The sequence below is a fragment of the Hippichthys cyanospilos genome, chromosome 7, assembly GCF_059441005.1.
Source record: "Hippichthys cyanospilos isolate Australia breed blue-spotted pipefish chromosome 7, RoL_Hcya_1.0, whole genome shotgun sequence".
In the NCBI taxonomy this organism is placed as follows: domain Eukaryota; kingdom Metazoa; phylum Chordata; class Actinopteri; order Syngnathiformes; family Syngnathidae; genus Hippichthys; species Hippichthys cyanospilos.
Window position 1 is genome coordinate 19,127,014 of NC_142375.1, and position 21,622 is coordinate 19,148,635.

Sequence of the window (21,622 nt, forward strand, 5' to 3'; positions counted from 1 at the left end):
TAAAGCCTCCATATACTTGCATGGGTTCCCTCCGACATCTGGGAATACTCCCGATGATGGTCTCTAAGGATTTTATCGTAGACGTGGACCCTAATCCTCAAAGTCAATGAACAGTGAGTGCCATCTTGAGGTAGTCTGTGTCTGACCTTCTTCTAGCCTTTCCTGTTGGACTTGCAAGTCAGGTGTCATCACACCTACACTGTTAACTCCTAGCTACTGCACATGCGGATGTTTGAAGCAGCTGGACTACCTTAGCAACTCTTGTGGGCTGCTGAAACAGCCTTATCCAATGATTATACTGAGGTCATTGGAGAGTAGAAAATCTAAAATACCCAGGAATACCGGGACGTCTCTTGGAATACCGTGAATATCTGTTGATTCTAATGACAAGAAGATGGATGGTCAAGGGATCTCATTTCAGAACTGGACCCTGACCCTCAATTTGCAAGGTGTCATTTAAATTTTGGGGTCAACTGTTAAGTGAATTGACGGCATGAAAAAGGACACTAATGGAATGCCTGTTGGTTTTAGAGTTGGAACCACGTGACCGGGGTCTCGGAGAATTTTACCTTCCCTAGTCTTGTATCTTGCAGTTTGCAAGTTCCCAGAGTGAGAAGGGAAGCTATCTTCCTACGAACATCCATATGCCGTCGGGCTGGCAATACCACATCATGCTAACAGTTTCTAAAATAAAAACAATTAGCATAACTATCTGGGAATCCTTGTCCATTTGTCACCCGGTTTCTCATCCACCATTGGTGTGGACAACGGCGGGAAGAAAAGAAAAACTAGCGAGGAATCAATCGGGGTTGTCTTTCTAATTACCTCACCTTGCTATCTTTTGTCCGTCAATTGTCCAACAGCTGGTAAAATTGATTTGCAGTCGTTACCTTTTCCTAACAGCGCACAAAAACGTGGTTGATCTGAGGTTATGCTTTTCTTCCTTTTGATTTTCGGCAGTGTGTCTAACCAGGTTTTGTCCTGCCATTCAACTGAGTAAGTCAGGAGATTGTCAAGGACATACGGGTTACAGGGAACGTGATGTATTTCTCTCTCTCTATTAAAGACGAAGTGCTTCACCAGTAATGTGAGGCATTAACTGCAGCTCCCTATTGCCAGTGACATTGGCAAGCTACCTAATGAAAAATACATTTCATACATACATACATTTCATATTGCCTCAAATGAAACCGTTATTCCAAAGGGAGAACCGTTTTAGAAACACACATGTGGACATCTGTCCATTACGTGATGTGAAAATGGGCCAACATGTTGCCGCTATAACAGCTTCTATTCTTCTGGGACGACTTTCGGTAACAATTCCGCGATGTCTGTCAGGGGTCAACGATGACCATCTTTGCGATGGATGGGAGGTGTTTGATGGGATTGAGGCCCGGGCTTGCAAAAACTTCCGCACTTTGTAAAAGCATGACCTTGCTAGCTGCGCTTTTAAAACGGAAACATAAATTGGCATTTCTGATTCTAATCGGATTTCTTCTTGAACCAAATTTTTAGGGCTTGTTATCCGCATTGTTTTTAGCAAGTATCTTAATTCTATCTGGCCCTTTTCAGATTACTGACCCATCGGAAAAAAAATGTCAAAAACACAGTGATCGCAGAAGTGGAGCGCTCTCCACGCCGATTCATTTAATAACTGCTTCATACCTTGTATTTGACTTAACTTGGTACATATGGTATTCTTTTTTTTTCCTCTCTTTTTTACGACATTCGTGTAGACAGCAAAGTAAGAATTTCATTGCGTGAAGAAACTTGTTTCTACACTGCGCACATGATGATAAACACTTTAATCTTGACGTCGTGGCACAATATGCCGCCAGTCAGAGGGGCACGATTTTATGCCAACACAGTTATCCTTCTATAAAACTATGGTATTCCCTGTCTCTGAAACCTGAGCTTTAGTGGGGTTGTTCTGATTTTCATTTGTCAAATAAATTAGAAAATGCTTCAATGTTGCCCCTGCAATGTGCTCACTTGCTAGTTTTTGCTGTTTTGATGCTTTAAATGAACTTATCTTTTAACGTGTAAGAAAACAATCCATAGAGGTGAGAATTTTTAACTAATTTTCCAAGTATTCCAGACTTATAAACCAGTCATATATGCCATAAGCTTTATTAAAAAGAAAAAATCGGTATCGAAAGAGTTCAAAAAATATTGCTGCCATTAAATCCTAGCAATCATTACCTTTCATTTACGAATCCCTTGCAAAATACTGTAAAAACGTTCAGTTCTCACCAGAATGCCGTAAAACAATCACAATGCCTTGTAAAAACGAGAGCGAGTAGAATTTCGCGAAGACAAACCGAAAAGTGTTCCAAGGACATTAAGTGAAAGTGGAGTCATCTAGACGGGGATTTAGCCGTGATCAATACACATTCAAATTAAACGCCCTGACAAACATTATTGCTGAAACCAGAGGAAACAAGCGTTGTGCAGCTTCACTTTTGCTTAAGTTCTTTTCGTGAAAGTCAAACCTCAATGAACAGAACATAATACTTTATATTATAATTGGAATAATAATTGCTCATTTAAAAGACCGCATAAAAACGATCTCCCATTTCAGCAATTGGTTGAAATGACACGTGATAAAAATGAGTTTATTTGTTAATGAGCCCGTCGAGCTTTGGGGAAGTGCCATTAAAGAAGTGAAAACGAAGCGGACTGACCATTTACGTGCACGCGGAGGCCACAGACAATCTCATTCCATAGCACGCCCGGGAGCAGTTAGTGCTCTTAATGGTTAGTTATGCCGGCGCGCGACGCTCCTTCACATCTTTCACCGTATCGGGACGTTCCAACCGCGCCATTTCGTCAAAATCGATTACGGCCGCTGCCTGATTTTCTCGGGCTTCACCGTGGGAGGAAAAGTCATAACGGTAGTCATGACGATTGTGGTTAACTCATCTCTTGGTAAAACGTGAACCCCCATATTAGCGTCCGGAAGATTCCGACCGCTTTTTTTTTACGGCATCTCTGTTCCGAGAACTGCCCGTACAAAACTCGTCAGACCACTTACATGACTCAGACCTTCATTTTGGGAGATTTAACCCCACACAAAGCAGCCAGTACACATGCAACTTGGCAGAGTGCTAACTTGAGTCAGCGTCGCACTGTGCAATCATCAGAAGCACTGCTTATTTATACAGTGTGCCTGATTGAGAAGGGCACCATTTGGACTCAAAAAGTTTGACTTGAAACGCCATTCAAAGTGTGAAAATGGCTTCTAAACAATTTCATATTGGTTTTAGTACATAGTTGCTCTGACATGTCTTATTGTGACTTATTCAAGCCCAAAGATGCATTTTTATGTACCATTTAAGATTCTAGAATGACGACATTAAATCCCAGGTATCTAATTATTTTTCAGGTTAGGCTACAGGAGGGTCACAAAATAACTGTCTGAATGAGATCATCGGTATCGGGCCGATTGAAGCAGTTTTACAATCTCTAACCTGAAATGACAAATTAAAAGAATAGAACTCTGTGCCACTAGTTTTAAGAAACTTTAGGGAAAATGCTTTATCTTCCTGTGCCCCGGCCTTTTTATTACAGCCCTATCGCTGTGTCCATTTGGTTTCCGTAAAACAGCAGAGATTAATCACATCTCACTTAAAAAGATGAGGTATCATTGGAAAGGACAGGACGCCCTCAATTGAGGACACTAGGCATCGGTAGGGTAGCTCAAATGACTCAAATTAAATGTCCACTAAAGAAGACACAAATGAATAGGGTAGGTCTCAAGAGGACACAAATTTTGCACGTGTGCAATGAGATGTACTCACATCCGGTCGTTGGGAATAATCTTGTGCCCGTCTTTGTACCAAGTGACCAAAGGTTGAGGGAAGGACGCCAAGGGCGGAGGGTTGAGGACGGCAGCCTGGCCTTGGCTCGCTGTCATTCTCTGTTCTTCGCCTGAGAACCTCCCCATAACTACAGAAATGGGAGTTTTTATTACCCACCGCGTATTATAATCAACAATTTCATTTATAAAGAACTTTACACAAGCTCAATCATCTCAAATTGCCCTGTCGATTAGCGCTTTTAATACTCACAGGCCACTTGCACCTTCGTTCTCCCGTGTATGATGGCCCCCATCCTGTTCCTCACTGTGCATTGATACAGGCCGGCGTCTGTCCTTTGCAGCGATGGCACAAACAACCTGCGGAAAGAGAAAGGCACAAAATATATCATGGTATGAACATATCACGGTAACGCCCTTTCATTTTCACTTGGGCTGTTGGTAACGTAACAAAATTGGGAAACGTAGGCCTCACTATAAGTCGGATGAGGCATGTTGAGGCATTCCTCAGAGCAATTATTGATATCAAATTTAAAAAAATAAACACTGCAAACGTTTAGGATTCTAATCAAATATGGAGTATTCTGATAAAAAAAAAAAATAGTATGTTTTTACTTGGTACAAAAAAAAAAAATACACGGCACAATTCCACTCACTTATGAGTGACCAACATTTCAAAATTCTTGATGAGGAACATTTTAACTTAAATTTAAACTCTGCCTAGCAGCATAATGCTTTCCATTTGAGAAACATGAGATTTTAGACTAATTTCTCCCCATAAATTTTGGTCTATGAGAGGAATTTGATTGCCGAAACCCTAACCCTAACCCTGCGTCAGCGTGTTTTGTTAAAATGTGATCAGTAGAAATGGCAACTTCGTCAGGGTGTCAGCATCAATATATGTAGAGTCAATTACATCTATCATGCCAGCCTATATAGAGCATTTGAAGGATGTTAGCTAGCTAGGCTAATTGATGCTAGATGCAGCTATAACACAGCCGGAGCCACCGGTAAACACTTGCAACAGGTGCCGTATATCAGTGTCAACATTATTAAGTCGTTTGTTAGCGCCCTGGATTAGCAATTGATTGTGATTTTAGAACAACGTTGGGTTGTATGTAACGGGAGTCAGAAGACATTCAAGCTGTCACGTGGCGAAACACTGCTGGGAACAACTTCAAAATAAAAGGATACCAAGGCATTTATGTCCATATTTGGCAAACTAAGGTTGATTTTGAAAGTTGGCCATTTCAAAGCACTTCCCGATGTTTTACTGTGACACAAAGCGTTAACAATTGTTAAGTTAACAATAACAATTTTTTTCTGACGTTTACAATAATAAGTGGATATCCAGGGAAAGAAAAAATGCCTTGAGAATTTTCTTTTTTAATCAAGGTACTCTAATTACGAGGACTGATTTCAGCCCTTAAAAAAAACCCATCAGACATTTCAATGAATTTGACATGCGGCCAATGAAGGGTGTTGACATGTTTTCACAGAACAAAACAGTCATTGTTTGTTAAGGTAGATGTGTTTACTGTTTGGTTCCATTGTCAAGACGTTAACCGCGCTTTGGCGCACTCATGTTGGTCCATCACCTGCATGTTTATTTTACTGCATGCATTTTATTTTTCTTTTATTCCTAAGAGGTTATTAATGCGTTTTAAATGGACAGGGATTCCCTAATGGCGATTTTGGCGCAGGATCTTGGTTGCTGCATGCCAGACAAACTCTCCGATGCAAATTCAACACACACACACACACACACAAAAATGGACATCGCTTAGGGGCTCATTATGAATAATGGGCCAGCCAAGTACTTAACTCCCAGGCTGTCAGCGTATGATGCCAAGTTGTGCGCACGACACCCATGCACACGTACCGTGGAATGCATTGTCCGTATGCTGGCATCATCCTTAAAAAGCTGGCGTTATTTCATTTAATCGGGAATAGCACATATCATAATACAACTTTGTCCTTTCTCGCTGTCACGCCGGCCTCCGTAACATTTCTATTAGACGGGTGCAGCGGGGCTGTCACTGTAGTTCTTAAGCACCCAGCAACTTTAGCTGCTATATATCTCACGAAACTCAAAGTTCAGTGTTGACAGTTGCCAATCAATACAATAATTTCGATGACACAGTCGCTGCCTCCCTTGCAGGGCTCAATTCTCCGGATGATTTAGGACAAGTTCAATCAGCTTTTACTCGCAGAGGCGGCTTGGAATCGACCTGGCTGCCCCCGCGGGGTTACTGGGTGGGCTCGAGTGTATCCGTGAGCGATTTCGGAACGGTGGGAGTTGGTGGGTGGGAAAAGATATGCAAGATGTCAGCTATTTATGCCAATGGGTTTTACATTTTCTCAAAAGTGAAGCGGCTGAAACGGGATTGATTATTTGTGACTTCGGCCTTGACTTAAAGGGAAAATAAAACCCAAATTTTGCTTTCCCAAATCAGCAATAATAATAAAAATAGTAATAGTAATAATAGAAGAAGATGACGGACGATGATGATGATCATTTAGGGATGTCCGGATCAGATTTTATGCAGCGGAGATCGGGTCAACTTATTTTGAGGATTTGATGATAGTGAGTCTCAATTCGATATCTTGGCAATATAATAACAACAAAAATTGTGTATTCAGTGTTTCTTTTCATTTATTTTAAATCATTTGTTTTAAAAAAATGCATAAACTTTTTTATTTGGGTAGTGAAGAAACCAAAACTATTTTAACAGTCCCGCACTAGCTATGTTTACTTACACTGTGTCCATGTTGCAATGCGGTGTATAGTGCACATTTTGTTTTACTTTTGGCAATGTCAGTATGCATTTTTACCCATTAAAAATAAAACAAATTCTCTCTCTCTCTCTCTCTCTCTCTCTCTCTCTCTCTCTCTGTATATATATATATATATATATATATATATATATATATATATATATATATATATATATATATATATATATATATATATGGGTGTGTGTGTGTGTATTGTTTTTTGTTTCTTTTTGTTTTTAATCCCATTTTATTTCTTTGATATTCTGATCTGGCACACCTGGACATTCCAGCTATTACTACTAATAGTAATATTAATATTAATTTGCCAGTCTACATTGGCATTCTGATTTTTTTTTTTAAAAAAGTGTTTGCATAAGATCAATTAATTTGCAAATTTTACCTTTTTTTTTTTCTTTCCATTTCTGGGAACGATCAAGTTGCCACTTGAAAATGACACCACAGTTGCAAAAGGTTCAGGTAACGACCAATCAGGGCTCAGATTAAACATCACATGACCTCATAAAAGAAGTACGTCCATTATGAATACATGTTGATGGATTTAGTAAACAAAAACATGTCCACCAAAAAAAAACCCCAACATTTTCAATTCCATTTCTTTTTTAAAGATACGTAACATCTTAAGAAGATGCTTTGTGACCATGAATGACTTTCAATTCACAGTTGAGCATTTACACGAGTTAATAATTTGAATTTCCAGCCCTCTTAATGTGTTGGGAGTCCATTTGTATCTGTATAAGGTTCCAAATATTTGCCTGGTACTACGAAAAAAATCAGCATTAGCCCTTGATACTGGTTGTATTTGCATTGTATTTACTGGTTGTATGGACAAGAACGTTAATCTGCTAACCAACAACAATAATAATAATAATAATATTGCATTTTTAATGGGAGCGCCTTTGCAAAGCCTCAAGGTCAATGTGCTTCAGGCATAACCAAGATTGCATTGGCTATACACAAAAAAACATTACTCAGCATGAAGCTTGCCAGTTAATATTCACATATTTGTGATGAAAAGCACCACTGGCGTCATTCTCCGCTTCATACGCGTTGAAACGCAGCCTCCGTCACTGACACCGACAGCAAAGCTTTAACACTGTAGCGTCTGGCTCAAGCCGTTGGCGGTTGCACAAATTCATTACTGTGAAAAAGGTTGACGACCTTTTTGAGTTGTTTTCCACTTTCCGGATGCGCACTCGCAATCCATCACAAGTCTGTTTTGGTCTTGTCTTTTCTCCAGCATACAAAATGACTTTTTTTCTTTTTTGTCGTTCCAAAAAAATGACTTCATTTGAGCAGAAGCTTTATATTTTTGAGGTGAATTTTTTTGGGCTAAAAACAGTACGGAATAATCCAGTTTTGAGTTAAAAATAAATAAATAAATAAATAAATCTAAGACAACATATAAATTCGACCAAACTTTCGGTGTTGTTTTGTACTAAAATTAGAAAAAAAAAAAAAAAAAAAAGTTTTATACCGAACGATTTTTGGGATTGTTTTATAGAAAACGGCTTTGACATTTGGGTTGAATTGATGCAAACGTTTATTATCCTTTTATTACACATACATTGGTTATTTGTTATATTTAATCCCAAGGATTAAATTATTTAATTTATATTTAAGTTTTAGATTTAAATTTAGTAATTTAAATTAATTAAATTAAATTAATTCTGTTGATTTAAAAATAAAAAAAAACTTTTTTTTGCCAGATCTCTGAACCAGCAACCAAATCATGAAAACACAGTCCAAAATAATCAATAAATGATGTAAACAAAGGTTAATCTGATGTGGATAGTTTGCAATGGTTAATGTGAAATGCCTTTGAAGTAAAGGTCAAAGGGACAAACTCCTGTAAAAGGTTTAAAAACATCTGTCTGAGATTCCAGTTGAAAATCACGCAACTAGGGCAGAACCACTCACTCTTTGCGAACTACCTCACTAATTTTTTTTAAAAGAAATTCCTCCGCTATCGTTAAAATAGTGTCTTTTTTTAGCCGTTTTTCAACGAGCGAAGGTAAAATGTACTCGTAAACTCCCGCGGCTTTGCGTCCCCTCTGCTGTTTGTCCTCACATCAGACTTGTTATAAATTTTGACAGCGGCGCAAGGACGACACACACGGCGGCCTGCCAATCTGCCGTAGTGCCGACCTCATCAAACTACAGCTGCCAGGATGTTGAGAGCGCTCCGGCGTGTTACAAAACACCTCCTGCTGTCTCAACCTCTTTTTCGCCCGGGTGGATCGGCGCTCCCAACGTCGCCACTATTTTCAATTATAGCGAAAAAATAGTTTGTTCTACGGCAGAGGTTCACCAAAAAATACAAGGGATAAGGAGAAAACAAATGCAAAGAACTGGAAGTGTAACGATTAATCAACAACAATAACGTATTTTCCGCACAATGAAGCACACCTTCAATGAATGGGCTATTTTAAAATGTTGTTTTGATATATAAAGCGCACTGCATTATAGGGCGCATAGAATAGAAGCTACAGTAGTGGCTGGTGTTCTGTTTAGCCTTTCCCAAAGGAGACATTCTTTCCACAATTTCAGTGTGTGTGTGTGTGTGTGTGTGTGTGTGTGTGTGTGTGTGTGTGTTTTTTTAATCCAAGTCTTAGGACTTAATTCCACTTCTGAGCCAAATACTGAAGACGCAAAAAGGCACAATAATAATGTAAAAAGGCATATTAAAATTCTCCTGCTTTAAGTAGCCTTCCTTCCATATGCAAATGTTGTGTTTTTTACGTTGATAGAAACATTTCTCATTTGACGGGGATTGACTGAAATGTTTTCAGGCCGGTTATCGCTTTACGCTAGGGCCAACAAGACCAAAGCAGCCTGTCGGCGCCAGCTGACCTGTACTGCGGCGTCCAGTCGGTGATGTTGCTGCCGTTGAGAGACCAGCGGTACTGCAGAGGCCAACTTCCTCCGGCCAAGCAGGTCAGCACCAGTCTGTTTCCCTCCAGCACCACTTGTTGCCTCTGGCCGGACCCTCGCAGGTACGGCGCCACTTCTGACGGACACAAAATGAAACATATGTTTTCTATAAACGCATGAGCAAACATTCCGCGTTATTGGAGGGAACAGCAAAATACTGTTCGGACCGGATCAGGCATTTGAGTCGGGGATATTTGCCTTCATTTATTTCATGAAGCACTTTTTTCTCAACTTCAGGGCAAATGGTAAAATTGCTGTTTAGATTTTGGTTACTACGCTATTGAATTATCATAAGTGTTTTACTTAGGCTTTTATTTTGAAGTTAGCCTTCATGTTGAGGGCGTTAGAAAGAATTATTGTTGCAAGTTCTTTGACATTTCTAAACAACAGCATGTAAACCAAATAACTGACAAATAACTAGTTTTTTTTAGGTACTATACTATACTATATGTGACTTACATTATTTAGGAGGGTTTCTTTGCTAAAAAAAAATGTTGCCTTCAAATGAACGTTAATTTTTCTCTCTTTACCAAACCATGAAACACGTGGCCCGATCCGTAGTGACGATCCGTACGGATCAAATATTCTCCGTTGGCCCACCGCAGCTCAGCTCCCTATACCAAGAGCATTCGCGCTTGAGGGCACGAACTAATGGCTGCGGGATTTTCTGTCACAGAGCCGAAACGATTGTTCTAAAAATCACAGCGAGTCGTCCAGTTCCTGAATAAGCAAAGCAGCCCCAGACCATCATGGAACCACCAGCGTGTTTGATCGTTGGCACGATGCGCTGTTTTTAAATACTGCAGAACTCACATCTAAAAAGATCAGCTTTTGTCTTTGAAATATTTCTACATGGAGCCGTTTTATGAAAAAAGTGACACGAGCCTTTTTGTTCTTTTCTGTCAGCGGTGGTTTTCAACTAAGAACTCTGCTATGGATGACATTTCTTCTCAGTGTCTTCACACAGGGCCCGAAATATTTGGTTCTCGTCCCTCTATAAAGAAAATCAACCGCCTCGTCTATTTATAACGCACATTTAAAAACAAACTCAAAGGGCTGAGCAAAGTGCCGCACAGTTACGGAAATACAAACTAGTTATCAAGCACTAATAATAATAAAAACAGTAATAAAATCAATTTAGGACAGAGTCAGAAATTAGAAGAAAAGAGGAGGTAAAACAGAGCCAAGATTATTCGCCAGTGAACGCCAGAAAGAAAAACTCTCGCCTCTCTCTCGCCCAACCGTACCAAAATGGACTAAAAAAAAGTAAAGTGTATCGTGACTTTTGGAATACCTTGTATATCTTGAACATAATCTGCATATTAAATTAATTTCTCCTGTGGCATTTCGCAAATGCCATTGGAAAATATGAACGCATGATTCAGGGGAAACAAAAACGGATTTTTGGAAAGCGTGAACTAATCAAAACTAATGAATTTGATAATTACGCACTTAAAAGCAAAAGTGAACATTTCTCAAATCTCATTTCGGAGGAACAGTACAACGCAAAACAAAAAAGGCCGCTGCGTTCATTTCCAAAGAAACAAAAGGAGCAGGTCATAGGGAAAATATGAAAACGACAGCCATTAAAGCTAACAGTAAACCCATTAAATTATAAGCCGCCATAATAGGTGCATGCTTAGCTGGGAGTGAGGGCGCCAATTATTCGCCCTAAAAATAATTGAAGTCATTCACCCGATCTTGCAAGGTACATTTGGCAACTAGTTTAGACATCATCCAAATAATAACACCGCATATGCACTTATGACACAAAGGATCCTACCTGCTTTACTACCAAACACATTTAGGAAATTTCTCTCATCTCACCGCTCATTTTGTTGAGACTCCAAGCGAAACATTCGCTTGTACTTTGTTTGAATAAAATAAGTTCGGACAACCTTGGAGGATAAACGGAATGTTTCGAGTGGATGTTTGATAAATGAAAGAGTAATTTACAGGTAAATGAACTGAGTCTGACAACGGCAAAAGCTAATGATATAATTTGACTATTTCAATGTGAAAAGTGTAAACAGAGTGAATCTTTTGTCTATTGATTCTATTATTTTGTCTATTTTTTTTGTTTCAGGTATTTAGGGTTAGGGTTAGGGTTAGGGTCATGATTACATTTAAAGAAGACTACTTTTTGGGGGATTTTTTCTTGTTTTTTCGTAATAAAAACCTTTATTGCTTTTATTGTATCAAATTAATTGACATAAGAACTATTTTAACCCTTGTGCAGTATTTGGACCATTTTGGGTCAAGGGATGGCAGACTCCTGAGGGTGTGATAATTAAGTGGTCGTGGCTTTGAGATGTTGTCACGATCTGGGTGAAATTTCAGCTCCCTAGTGTCTTCTTTCAATGATTCCCTTTGATGTGAAATGCCTTTGAGGGAAAGTGTGTAAAATACTGTGCAAGGATTCAAAACCGAGTCATGATTTAGAGCCTTGATTTAAAATGATTGAAATCCTCAAATTTCAGCCTCTCCATTATACTCAATACTTGGTAATTATTTTGATTTCTATAGTATTTAATCTTCTAAATTCAATCAAGATAAGACATTAGATTTTACGGAGGTAAAACAATGACCAGTGACTGAATCAGTTTCAAAAATTCGGTGGGGTAAATCAATCTCACATGTGTAATATACTGCTTAGTTTATGTTGCTGTTTTTTCTTTTTATTACATACAGTACAAAAATAATTATAATAATTGGTTAAAAAAAAACAATGAGAAAAGGCACTTCAATGTAAAACAAAACGTTCTCTCATCTTTTGACTAATTTACTGAATAATCAGGAGATTAATTTATCCTGAAAATATTCGATTGTGTCGTTCCTTAACCGTAATTAAGTAAATTAATGCTCACTGTTTGCCCAAATATGGCAGATATCATGGATGTTGAGTTGTGGTATGAATCCATTTTTCAATATACTCGTTTATAATAACTTATCATGTGTATAGTTTAGAGGTTCTGGCTTTAGCCTTCATATGTGGGATTTTGGGTATTTATTGAAGTTTTAATTCAACATAAACGCGCAAGTAAAAGTCCTTGAACCGTGCATAAAATCGCATATAGTTTGACTCCAACAAGTTTGAACACTCCGCTAAAATAATAAGGCCGCAGGTGCACATTAGTCAGCGGCACATGAAGGTGCAAAAGCACAGATTTTATTGAAAGTGTGACAAAACCCAGGAATCTGTCACTTCTGATTTCAGTAAATACAATTATAGCCCGACAAATACCAATACTCTACGGACCGTAAGGTGAAAGCAAATAAATAGGAATATGAATCAGAGATGATGGAGTGAAAAAACGAACTTTAGAACCTTTCAATCATTCGTATTTGTCCACAAAAAATAAGCAACAAAGTGTCCCCTTTTGGATCATACAAGAAATTTGTTACCAAAAAGAAATAACTTATTATTAATAAATATTTGTCCACAAAAATAATCAACATAAAATGTCAGTTCTGCTCTCAAAAAGAAATTATAAATAATTATTTGTCAACAGAAATATATTAAATAGAAAGTGTCTTCTTTTGGGATAACAGTAGAGATGTATTCACAAAAATAAATCATGAACGTATTAAATTAAATAATCAACATAAAGTGTCAGACCTGCTCTCAAAAAATATATTTAAAAAACTACTTGTCCACAGAAAAATTGTAAACATAAATCATCCTCTTTTGGGATGACGGTAGAGATCTCTTCACAAAAATAATTCATTAACTTATTTATAACTAAATATTTAAGCACAAAAACGAATCAACATAGTGTCAGTGCTGTTCTCAAAAAGAAATAATGATGAATAAATATTTGTCCACAGAAAAATATTCATCTTAAAATGTTCTCTGTTGGGATCAGATCACAAAAATAAATAATCAATTTGACAGGTAACGAGTGGTGGCACGTGACAAGTTGGGTCGAACCATTCTAGTATGGGGTCTAATTGGGATTTTTAAAATAATTAAACTGAAGATCAAATTTGTTTTATAATTATGTTTTTATAATTGCAGTTTCTAATTATTTTTGAAGGATGTTTGCATGTTTTCTTTAAAATCTCGAGGACCCCCTGGAGTTCTTTCAAGTGCCCCCAGAGGTGCCCGTACTCCCATTTGAGAATCACTGCTTTAGAAAATACACTATATGGTTTGGAGAAAGTGCACCACATTTACAAATATGATCAAATTGGATTTGTTTCAATTTTTTTCTTTGTGGTTTAATAATAAGCAAACACGAAACTTATTAGCCATGACCTTAGTGAATATAAATAATTTTATTCTCGCCACTTGTTGACGGTAAGCTTTACTCCACAAGCAAGTTATTTGATTACAGCAGGTACTTTCAGGTTCAAATTGTTTGACTCCGGTCTAGGTCCTCATTGAGTGTCCATTGCATTCACTTCCACACTCCTTGTTCCCTGTGGAGATCCCAGGGCCACATTTTCCTCCCTTCTCTCCATCTTTACTTGCCCCCTCTACTTTGGATTGATAGCTGCCTTCTCTGTGCACACGGGGGAAATGTTCCATCTGCACTTGATTTATATGTCAGCCAGCGTGTGTGTGTGTGTGTGTGTGAGAGAGAGAGAGAGTTGAGAAGGACAAGGAAATGGTGAGTAAGTGTTAACACAGCCATAAGAATTTATTTAGAAAATTCTTCACTGGATGGCTAACAGCACTGCGCCTCTGCTATTCTGTTGAACGACTACATGACTCAACTTAGCGTGTGTGTGTTTGTGAACCTTAACGGTTTAGCATACCCTCCGACTGGACTAAGAAAGGCAGGCACGGTTGCACGCTGTAAAAATAGAAGCATGAGGATGTTTTTTAAGTGCCCCGGCTATTTCACTTATCTGCACTTTCTTCATGGCTCGCTCCACTCCTCGTGGCCCTTTAATCCTACCTTGCGCTTTAAAGCCAAGTCCATTAGGAATGACAGATGGAGACGGCCGACGCGAGCGAGCATCAGAGAGAAGCAAGGTCAGCTAACGGGATGTTTTGCCGTCTTTGTCGCCCACTGTCAACAAACCTCTCTCAGCCTTAAGCACCTGTCCTATTTTCCTAACTTGAAAATCACCACCGCGCGTCGGCTAGCATGCTAACGCGCCCCCTAACGCGAGATCAATTGTGTTTCATTCCCTGTTTGGGGAAGAATGTTGACTATCAGAGAAGCTGGTCAAATGAGATATGAGAGTCCTGGAGGGCAAATATGAGCATGTGTTTTATTAATTAGTCAGCTAACGAGTAATTGTTGAAAGAGATACAAGAAAATGTGGCGCACAGTGTTTTTTTTTTTTTTTGACGACAAGATTTTGTTGTGGCCTGTTTTTAATGTATCTTAGGCCTTGTCTATATGTCTCCAGGGCATATAGAACACTTTCTTGTGTAAAAATAAATAAATACCTAAATAAATAACATCCACATATATATACTGTATATCTGTCTAAAACACAAAAACAAAGGCACTTCTGGGGACACGACTTATTATTGTTTTTACTTTGAGTATTACTATATTGTGATTGAAAAAGTTTCAAAATATGTCATTAATTGAGGGTGCGCCTTATAATCCGCTGCGCCTTATCGTGCGGAAAATACGGTATATACAGTATGTATGTGCTACGCTAAACCGACTGGCTCCTGGAGATGGGCTCTTGTCAATTCAGCCTTGGAGGCACAAAAATTGAGTTCATATTGTTTGAACATACTTTATACAATTACAGCCGTAGTTAATGTTGGCTGGATAAAATCGTTACGTTCTGACCTTCGTTTGTTAGCTGAATTTGTTAAGAAGTTGTTAGTCGTATGTCTTGGATCACAGCCAACGGTATGTGCCGCTCTCTCACCTAGTACAATAAATACATGTCTGTCACAAATTATCGGCGTGCACTGATAATTACAAACTAACATAATGACATTGAAGTCCTCTGAAGAGCAATCTAATGGAATCCCACCCCTACCGTCTTAAATGAATGGTATTAACCGGCAAAGGCTAATGGGTCAAACCTCGACTTTGAGGCATGAAACGCGTCGTAGGATTCCACCGGTTTAGACGACTCAACCAAAGAAAAAAGGTTTTATCCGCGGTGGAACCCATGCGGTGTTAATGAATTTGAGTGGGAGAGGTCACCGCCGGGGGCAGTCACCCTAGAAAAATCACTTCATCTTCTTAGAGCTACACCCCTGTCGTGAGACTGGGCTGACAGAATTGACTGTCGTGTATGATGAATACTGATTCGCGGTCTCGCCGCACACACTCACACACACATTTTTGCCGTATGGGTATGAAGGGGAGAAAATACCTAAATCAGTCTATTTTATGACATGCAATTTTACTTTTAATAAGCAGTAGCAATTTGTGCGGCTAAGCATTTTTCCCCCCTCGCAGAAGAGTTTTTGATTATTGAGTGCAAATGAGTTCTAGTTCATTTTGATCTAATAAATCTGCCCGCGCTTGTTTTAACAGGCATTTACATGACGTGATTACGGCGTCGGGGTTCGGGGCTGGAACGAGTTAAGAATTTTCCATGTTAACGGCACGCTAAAAGAAATTGTGGGGAGAGGCAATTAAATGAGACAATGCAAGGTGAAGGGGCTGATGATGATGGATTAGGTCATAGTTAGATGAACATTATAGCTAAGATATTAACCGTTGTTCTTCATGCTGTATTTACTTATGCTAAAGAGACATTATGGAAAAATAAGAAGGGGGAAGCACTGATATTTCACTAATTCACTTCGGCCAAGTCTGGCGGTGTAGGTGAGTACTCAAGAGTGAATACTTGTACTGGTATACAGTACTGGGAGGTACAGCGATATTGGAGTGAGGGTATATAGGGTTGACACAACTTTAAAACGTTTTAATTGCATTGGAAACTAAACTGAAAACTATCCACACAATGTTACCGGTGTCTCGCGTTGTCCAAAGTTGCTACAGTACATATGAGATACATATATCTGTACATATACGATATACCGTATTTTCCGCACTATAAGGCGCACCAGATTATAACGCGCACCCTCAATTAATGACATATTTTAAAACTTGTTTCATATATAGGGCGCACCACATTATAAGGCGCACTTTCTGACAACTCCATTCACTCCCAAAATGAATAAACAATTGTCTTATGTTTTATTTTATTAGTATTTCCGTGACAGTTTATCTTTTAACAGCAAGGTATAACATGTAGTGCAACATTTGTATCAGGGAACTTTTCCTCCAGTGCGATCACAATATAGTAGTACTCAAAGTACTAACAATAATAACTCAAATAATAACTCTAAACTCTCAATAGCATAATAACTCAATGTCAGAAACAGGTAAAGCTTAATTTATCAGTTCATTCCCCATCTACCAATCCCAATCTCAATATTGATCCATATATAAGGCGCGCCGGATTATAAGGTGCACCATCAGCTTTTTTTAAAAAAATAAGGCTTTTAGGTGTGCCTTATAGTGCGTAAAATACGGTAGTACATATATGATGTGCAGAGGTGCACATAATTACTCACATGAGTACCAAGATATAGTATTTGCTCCGGGACCCAGTTTATAGTCCAAGGAAGTCTGAGGTAAATTCTGCGTCAACTGTAAAGTGACAACGTAAACAATCTCCTTCACGAGAATTATATGCAGCCCAGACAGCTGGTCCAAGCCGCTTCAGTAAACAAATACATATCCTCAGACTAGGAAGACACACAAGCTAAGCTTTATGAAAGAGAAAGAGAAAACTATGACATCGAGATTGTGTTGTTCCAGCAGTTTGTCTTGCCAACTAGCAATAGGGCGATGAACTATTGCTTCTCGATTAGCTTGCTTGTTAGCCAGAAGTTGCGCACATGCACATGTTCTTTTTATACTTGTCAAATAAGCGATGACTGAATATTTTTGACCCTGTATTAAAAGCACCGGTTTTGTTTGCTAGCTGAGGACAAGAACGGAAAATCTTCCACCATGTATAAGTGTGCTTCAAGCCACGGCACATCTTGGAGCCACTTTTCTGATCATCAAATGCTACTTATGTGGGGAGGAAGTCAATTAAAATCTTAAATAATATATTAGACATGAACCATTGCTCTAAATGTGGCAATCTGATCAACGTTGTGGTTGTGGAATATGAATCAAGCGGCAGATTCCGCCGATTTTTATTTAGTAAGGGGACTGACCGTTTTGCCACTTGCTGTCGACTAAAAATGTCATCACAGTTGCTCATGGCTCAGGATGGTACCAATCATGGCCCCTTTTTACAAATGTCACATCAGCAAACTTAAGTGGAGAGCAAGTGGCAAAATGGCCGCCCCCTGTGATGAGTAACAAAGCGGTACATAAGAAGAAAAAGCCGCTACCTTCAAATCAGAAGCCCAAAATTACATTAAAAAAAATATACAAAAAAACGCTTATCAAAGAAAGCAAACAAGGTCAACAGCATTTCCGATGGCGTTTCCGCTCCACGAAATACCAACCGTTTCAATCATGACTGCATTATAATCAGGTACTCTTAATCAAAAGTGAAGTGATAAATACATGTAAGTATCAATCAGCAAGTGTAATTAGTGCCGCGTGATATGTAAATTCTTTCAACCACACCAATTAGGAATGTTATATGGGACACTTGATCAGGAAAGACCTCCCGCCTGAGCTGATGATTAAGTTAAAGTGGCCCCATGACTGGAGCGCCCCGCTGACTCGTAAAGGACTCGGCTGAACTTGAAGGGGAAGCGGTGCCACGGGCTCAAGGATGAGAAGCTCTATTCCTGGATGGCAAAACAGCAGATAAGCATGCACACGCGGGAACAAAACGTTTCCTTGGCTTGCGGCTGCAACACGCATCCTCTTCTCTTTTCCAACAATTCCCAAACAGGAGGCTGCGGCCAGCGCTTTATTGCTATTATTATCATTAAATTCCTAACAATAGCAATGGCGGTTTTAAGAGACAAAGAGGGGTTTTTCTCCACACGCCGCCCGAGATCCATCCGCGACGGCTCCTATCGCGCTCTCCGTTAGCTTTGACTGAAAGCTATCAGATCAGAGCCGACAGGCGACTGACTGATCCCGACTCTCTGATCGACAGATGTCAGAACAGACCGCCAGTTTCCGAAGATGCCGCGCTAAAAAGCTAGCAGGTGCGTGCGCGCACCGGCGCGCTGCCGTTGGCCTGAAGCCTTGACGGCTTTGAATATGGCCGTGCCTGATTACACGGGATGAATTTATCCTGTGATACGTTGAATTCTTGAAGCAATTCAATGGAGGTTCAATTAAATCCTTACGCGCTGTTGTGTCTAATCCTTCGATCTTTACGTCAGAGAGAAATGATTGAATGAGGACACCAGGGAGCTGAAATTTCACCCAAATGGTGACAATACAACCACTAAATCACAGGAGGATGTCATCCTTTACTGCAAAAATAATGTGGAAGAAAATGACCAAAATATTGCACAAGGGTTAATGCCCTGTTTTCGAAGTCACTTTTTTTTCATGTCATCTTAGAAGTTTGATTTTTGTTGCTAACTGTCTCCCACCAGCCACTCGTGTCTTCTCAAGGTCTTTGTCTTGTCAGTTTACATGTACAACGTTCCCTCATTTAAAGTGGAGGTTATATTTAAAACAAAATTATCAGTAATAAGTGAAATCTGTGTAGATGATTGTTTTCCTGTTATTTTTTTAATTGCATAATTGTTAATTAAAATAAGCTTTTTGTTCGAATCACTTTTGCATTTATCACGTGTTTGCCATTTATTATGTGAAATTTATTATCACGCAGTATTTACTGTTCATTCATTTTTAGTTTTGCACTAAGAATAATTGTGTTTACGATACTTTTGTTGTGATTCTAATGTCTTCCCCTTTTTTTGTTTTTTATCTCTTCTTTAGTATGCTTTTCTCATGATTATATTGTATGTTTTGGCATTTACCATATGTTTTTTTTTGTATATTATACAGTATACGCTGTGGCGTTTTTTGACCTGTAATGCTACCCTGGTTTGTCACGCAATGCATAATGGGTAACCCCAACTCCGGGTTGCATTGTACCGCCTTTTTGCTACGACTATGTGCTATGCTAATAAAAAGTTAACACTACGTCGTAGTACGGAGTATATTTTATTAAGTAAAAGAGAAGAGTGAAATATATACAGTATATGTTTTGTTAACAGTATATTTTTCATTTATAATCGTTTCTTATGTATACCTTAATTACTGTACTGTATGTTTCCCCATTAGCATAATTTCTTCATGTATTTCATGTTTTTGATTAGTAAAACCCATCCCTTCACAGTTTAGAATTCGAGCGCAAAAAGGGTATCATCTGTATTTGAGGTAATCACCGATGCATGGAAGGTATTATTTATGTCAAGCATGCTTTGGAATTAACCTAATTTAATTATGAGTCACTCGAAAATGTCAGATTACCTGGTTTTATGGCATTTAATAATGCCACTAATAGAGCATGTGCGAGGGAGGGAGCGAGAGAGAGAGAGAGAGAGAGAGAGAGAGAGAGAGAGAGAGAGAGAGAGAGAGGCAATCAGACGTTAAGAGACTGATCAGTGACATTTCGAGGTGCGCCGCCCTGCAGGGCACATCTGCTAGCGGACACACAAATGCTACATGATACTGTCGGCTCTGATCGCCTGATGAGCGCGCATCAGACATGGGCAGACAGTCGGGGGCCGAGCCTCCTGATGTTTCTTTTATTTTAGAAGATGCGGACACAAATTGTGTAATTGGAGCATAAAAAAGAAGAAGAAAATGAAGACTTGGCGGACTACGGATGCATTATGTGAGAAAAGGGTGAATAAACTCAACAGTCAAGTGTCATTTAAGTACAGATACGTGGCACAGATACAGAAAATGTTTTATGAAGTCTGTAAAATTCCTTAGAGTTCCTTTAAATAGGCTAAAATTGCTTAAAATTTACAGACGACTTGGGGACGAAACATGAGTTCAATTTGTGAGAAAAAAAAAATGCAATTGACTATATTTGGAGAAATGATGTTTCACCAGAAGCGTTATAAAAATATTTCATGAACGCAAAAAAGTGTTTTGGTGTTGCAGTAGATGAGCTAAAATTGCCTGAAAGTTATGGAAGAGATAGAGACCATTACTACTACTATTTGTGATGAGAAAAAAAAAAATCATATTTGAACATAAAATGTTTCAGTGGAAGAAAAATATTTCATGGATGGATAAGTTTCTTAAGAGTTGCTTTTTATAGAATAAATGGTGTATAAATTACAGCTGGGACAATTAGGCCATATTGAGACACATGTACTATCACAAAAGTTATGAAAATATCTTATGAAAGGGAAAAGTTCCTTCGTGTTAGTGCTTTAAATTGTGTAAAAATTACAGACGAGATGGGGACAAACCATAAGAATCAAATTGAGAAAAACAATGACCATATTTGGGCATATGATGTTTCACCGAAAGAGTTCCCAAATATTTTTATGAAGTTTCTTAGTGTTGAAGTTAGAATCGCTTTGGGAATTATGTTGATACGCATTTGAGTTCCCCCACCAAACACAAAAGAAAACACCAGGAAATATATAGCGATACAAGAAGAATTTACCTTACAAAGAACGGCCAAAAAACGCAACTGTGGCTTCCTTGTATTGCGGACAGCTCGCTGCATGCGCCGTGTTGTTACCTGTTGTTAATCCGTCCTAATCCGTAAAAAAAGAGTGAAAGGGTGTTAAATTTACTGTGTACTGTGACAGTCTTGTGCCTCTTCCCACCTCCAGCGTTTGGTGCATACTTCCAAAGTATGGCCTCTCTGAGACACCGTAGTGCACCTGCTGCATTCACGTAACACCAGTAAACGGAAATTCTTAAGTCTATACAATACGGCTTTAAAGCCCACCAACACCTATCCCCAAACAATCTTCATGTTCTCAAGAAAGCATCATCTGTTGGGAATGAGTGAATGGTGTTTGTGTGAAAGTGTGCTGGTTGAACGGGGTCAATAGCAGCTGTGTCCTGGGGGCGTGTCCTTGTCGTAGACCATCACCACACAACCTTTAAACCATGGCCCTGGGCTTCACGCGCACGCTCGACCCAGATCCAGACTGATCCCGAGATA

General features: G+C 39.0%; 1 protein-coding gene across 1 annotated transcript in view; it reads right to left on the reverse strand.

The window, feature by feature from the left end:
- Window positions 1-21,622, reverse strand: part of sdk1b (sidekick cell adhesion molecule 1b) — a 276,164-nt gene that overhangs the window by 170,918 nt on the left and 83,624 nt on the right. Inside the window, exons 2-4 of the mRNA XM_088419820.1 lie at window positions 9,467-9,623; window positions 4,071-4,177; window positions 3,801-3,948 (exon numbers count right to left, since the gene is read on the reverse strand). Coding sequence (XP_088275946.1) covers window positions 3,801-3,948; window positions 4,071-4,177; window positions 9,467-9,623 — 412 coding nt within the window. The remainder of the gene's footprint in view (window positions 1-3,800; window positions 3,949-4,070; window positions 4,178-9,466; window positions 9,624-21,622) is intronic.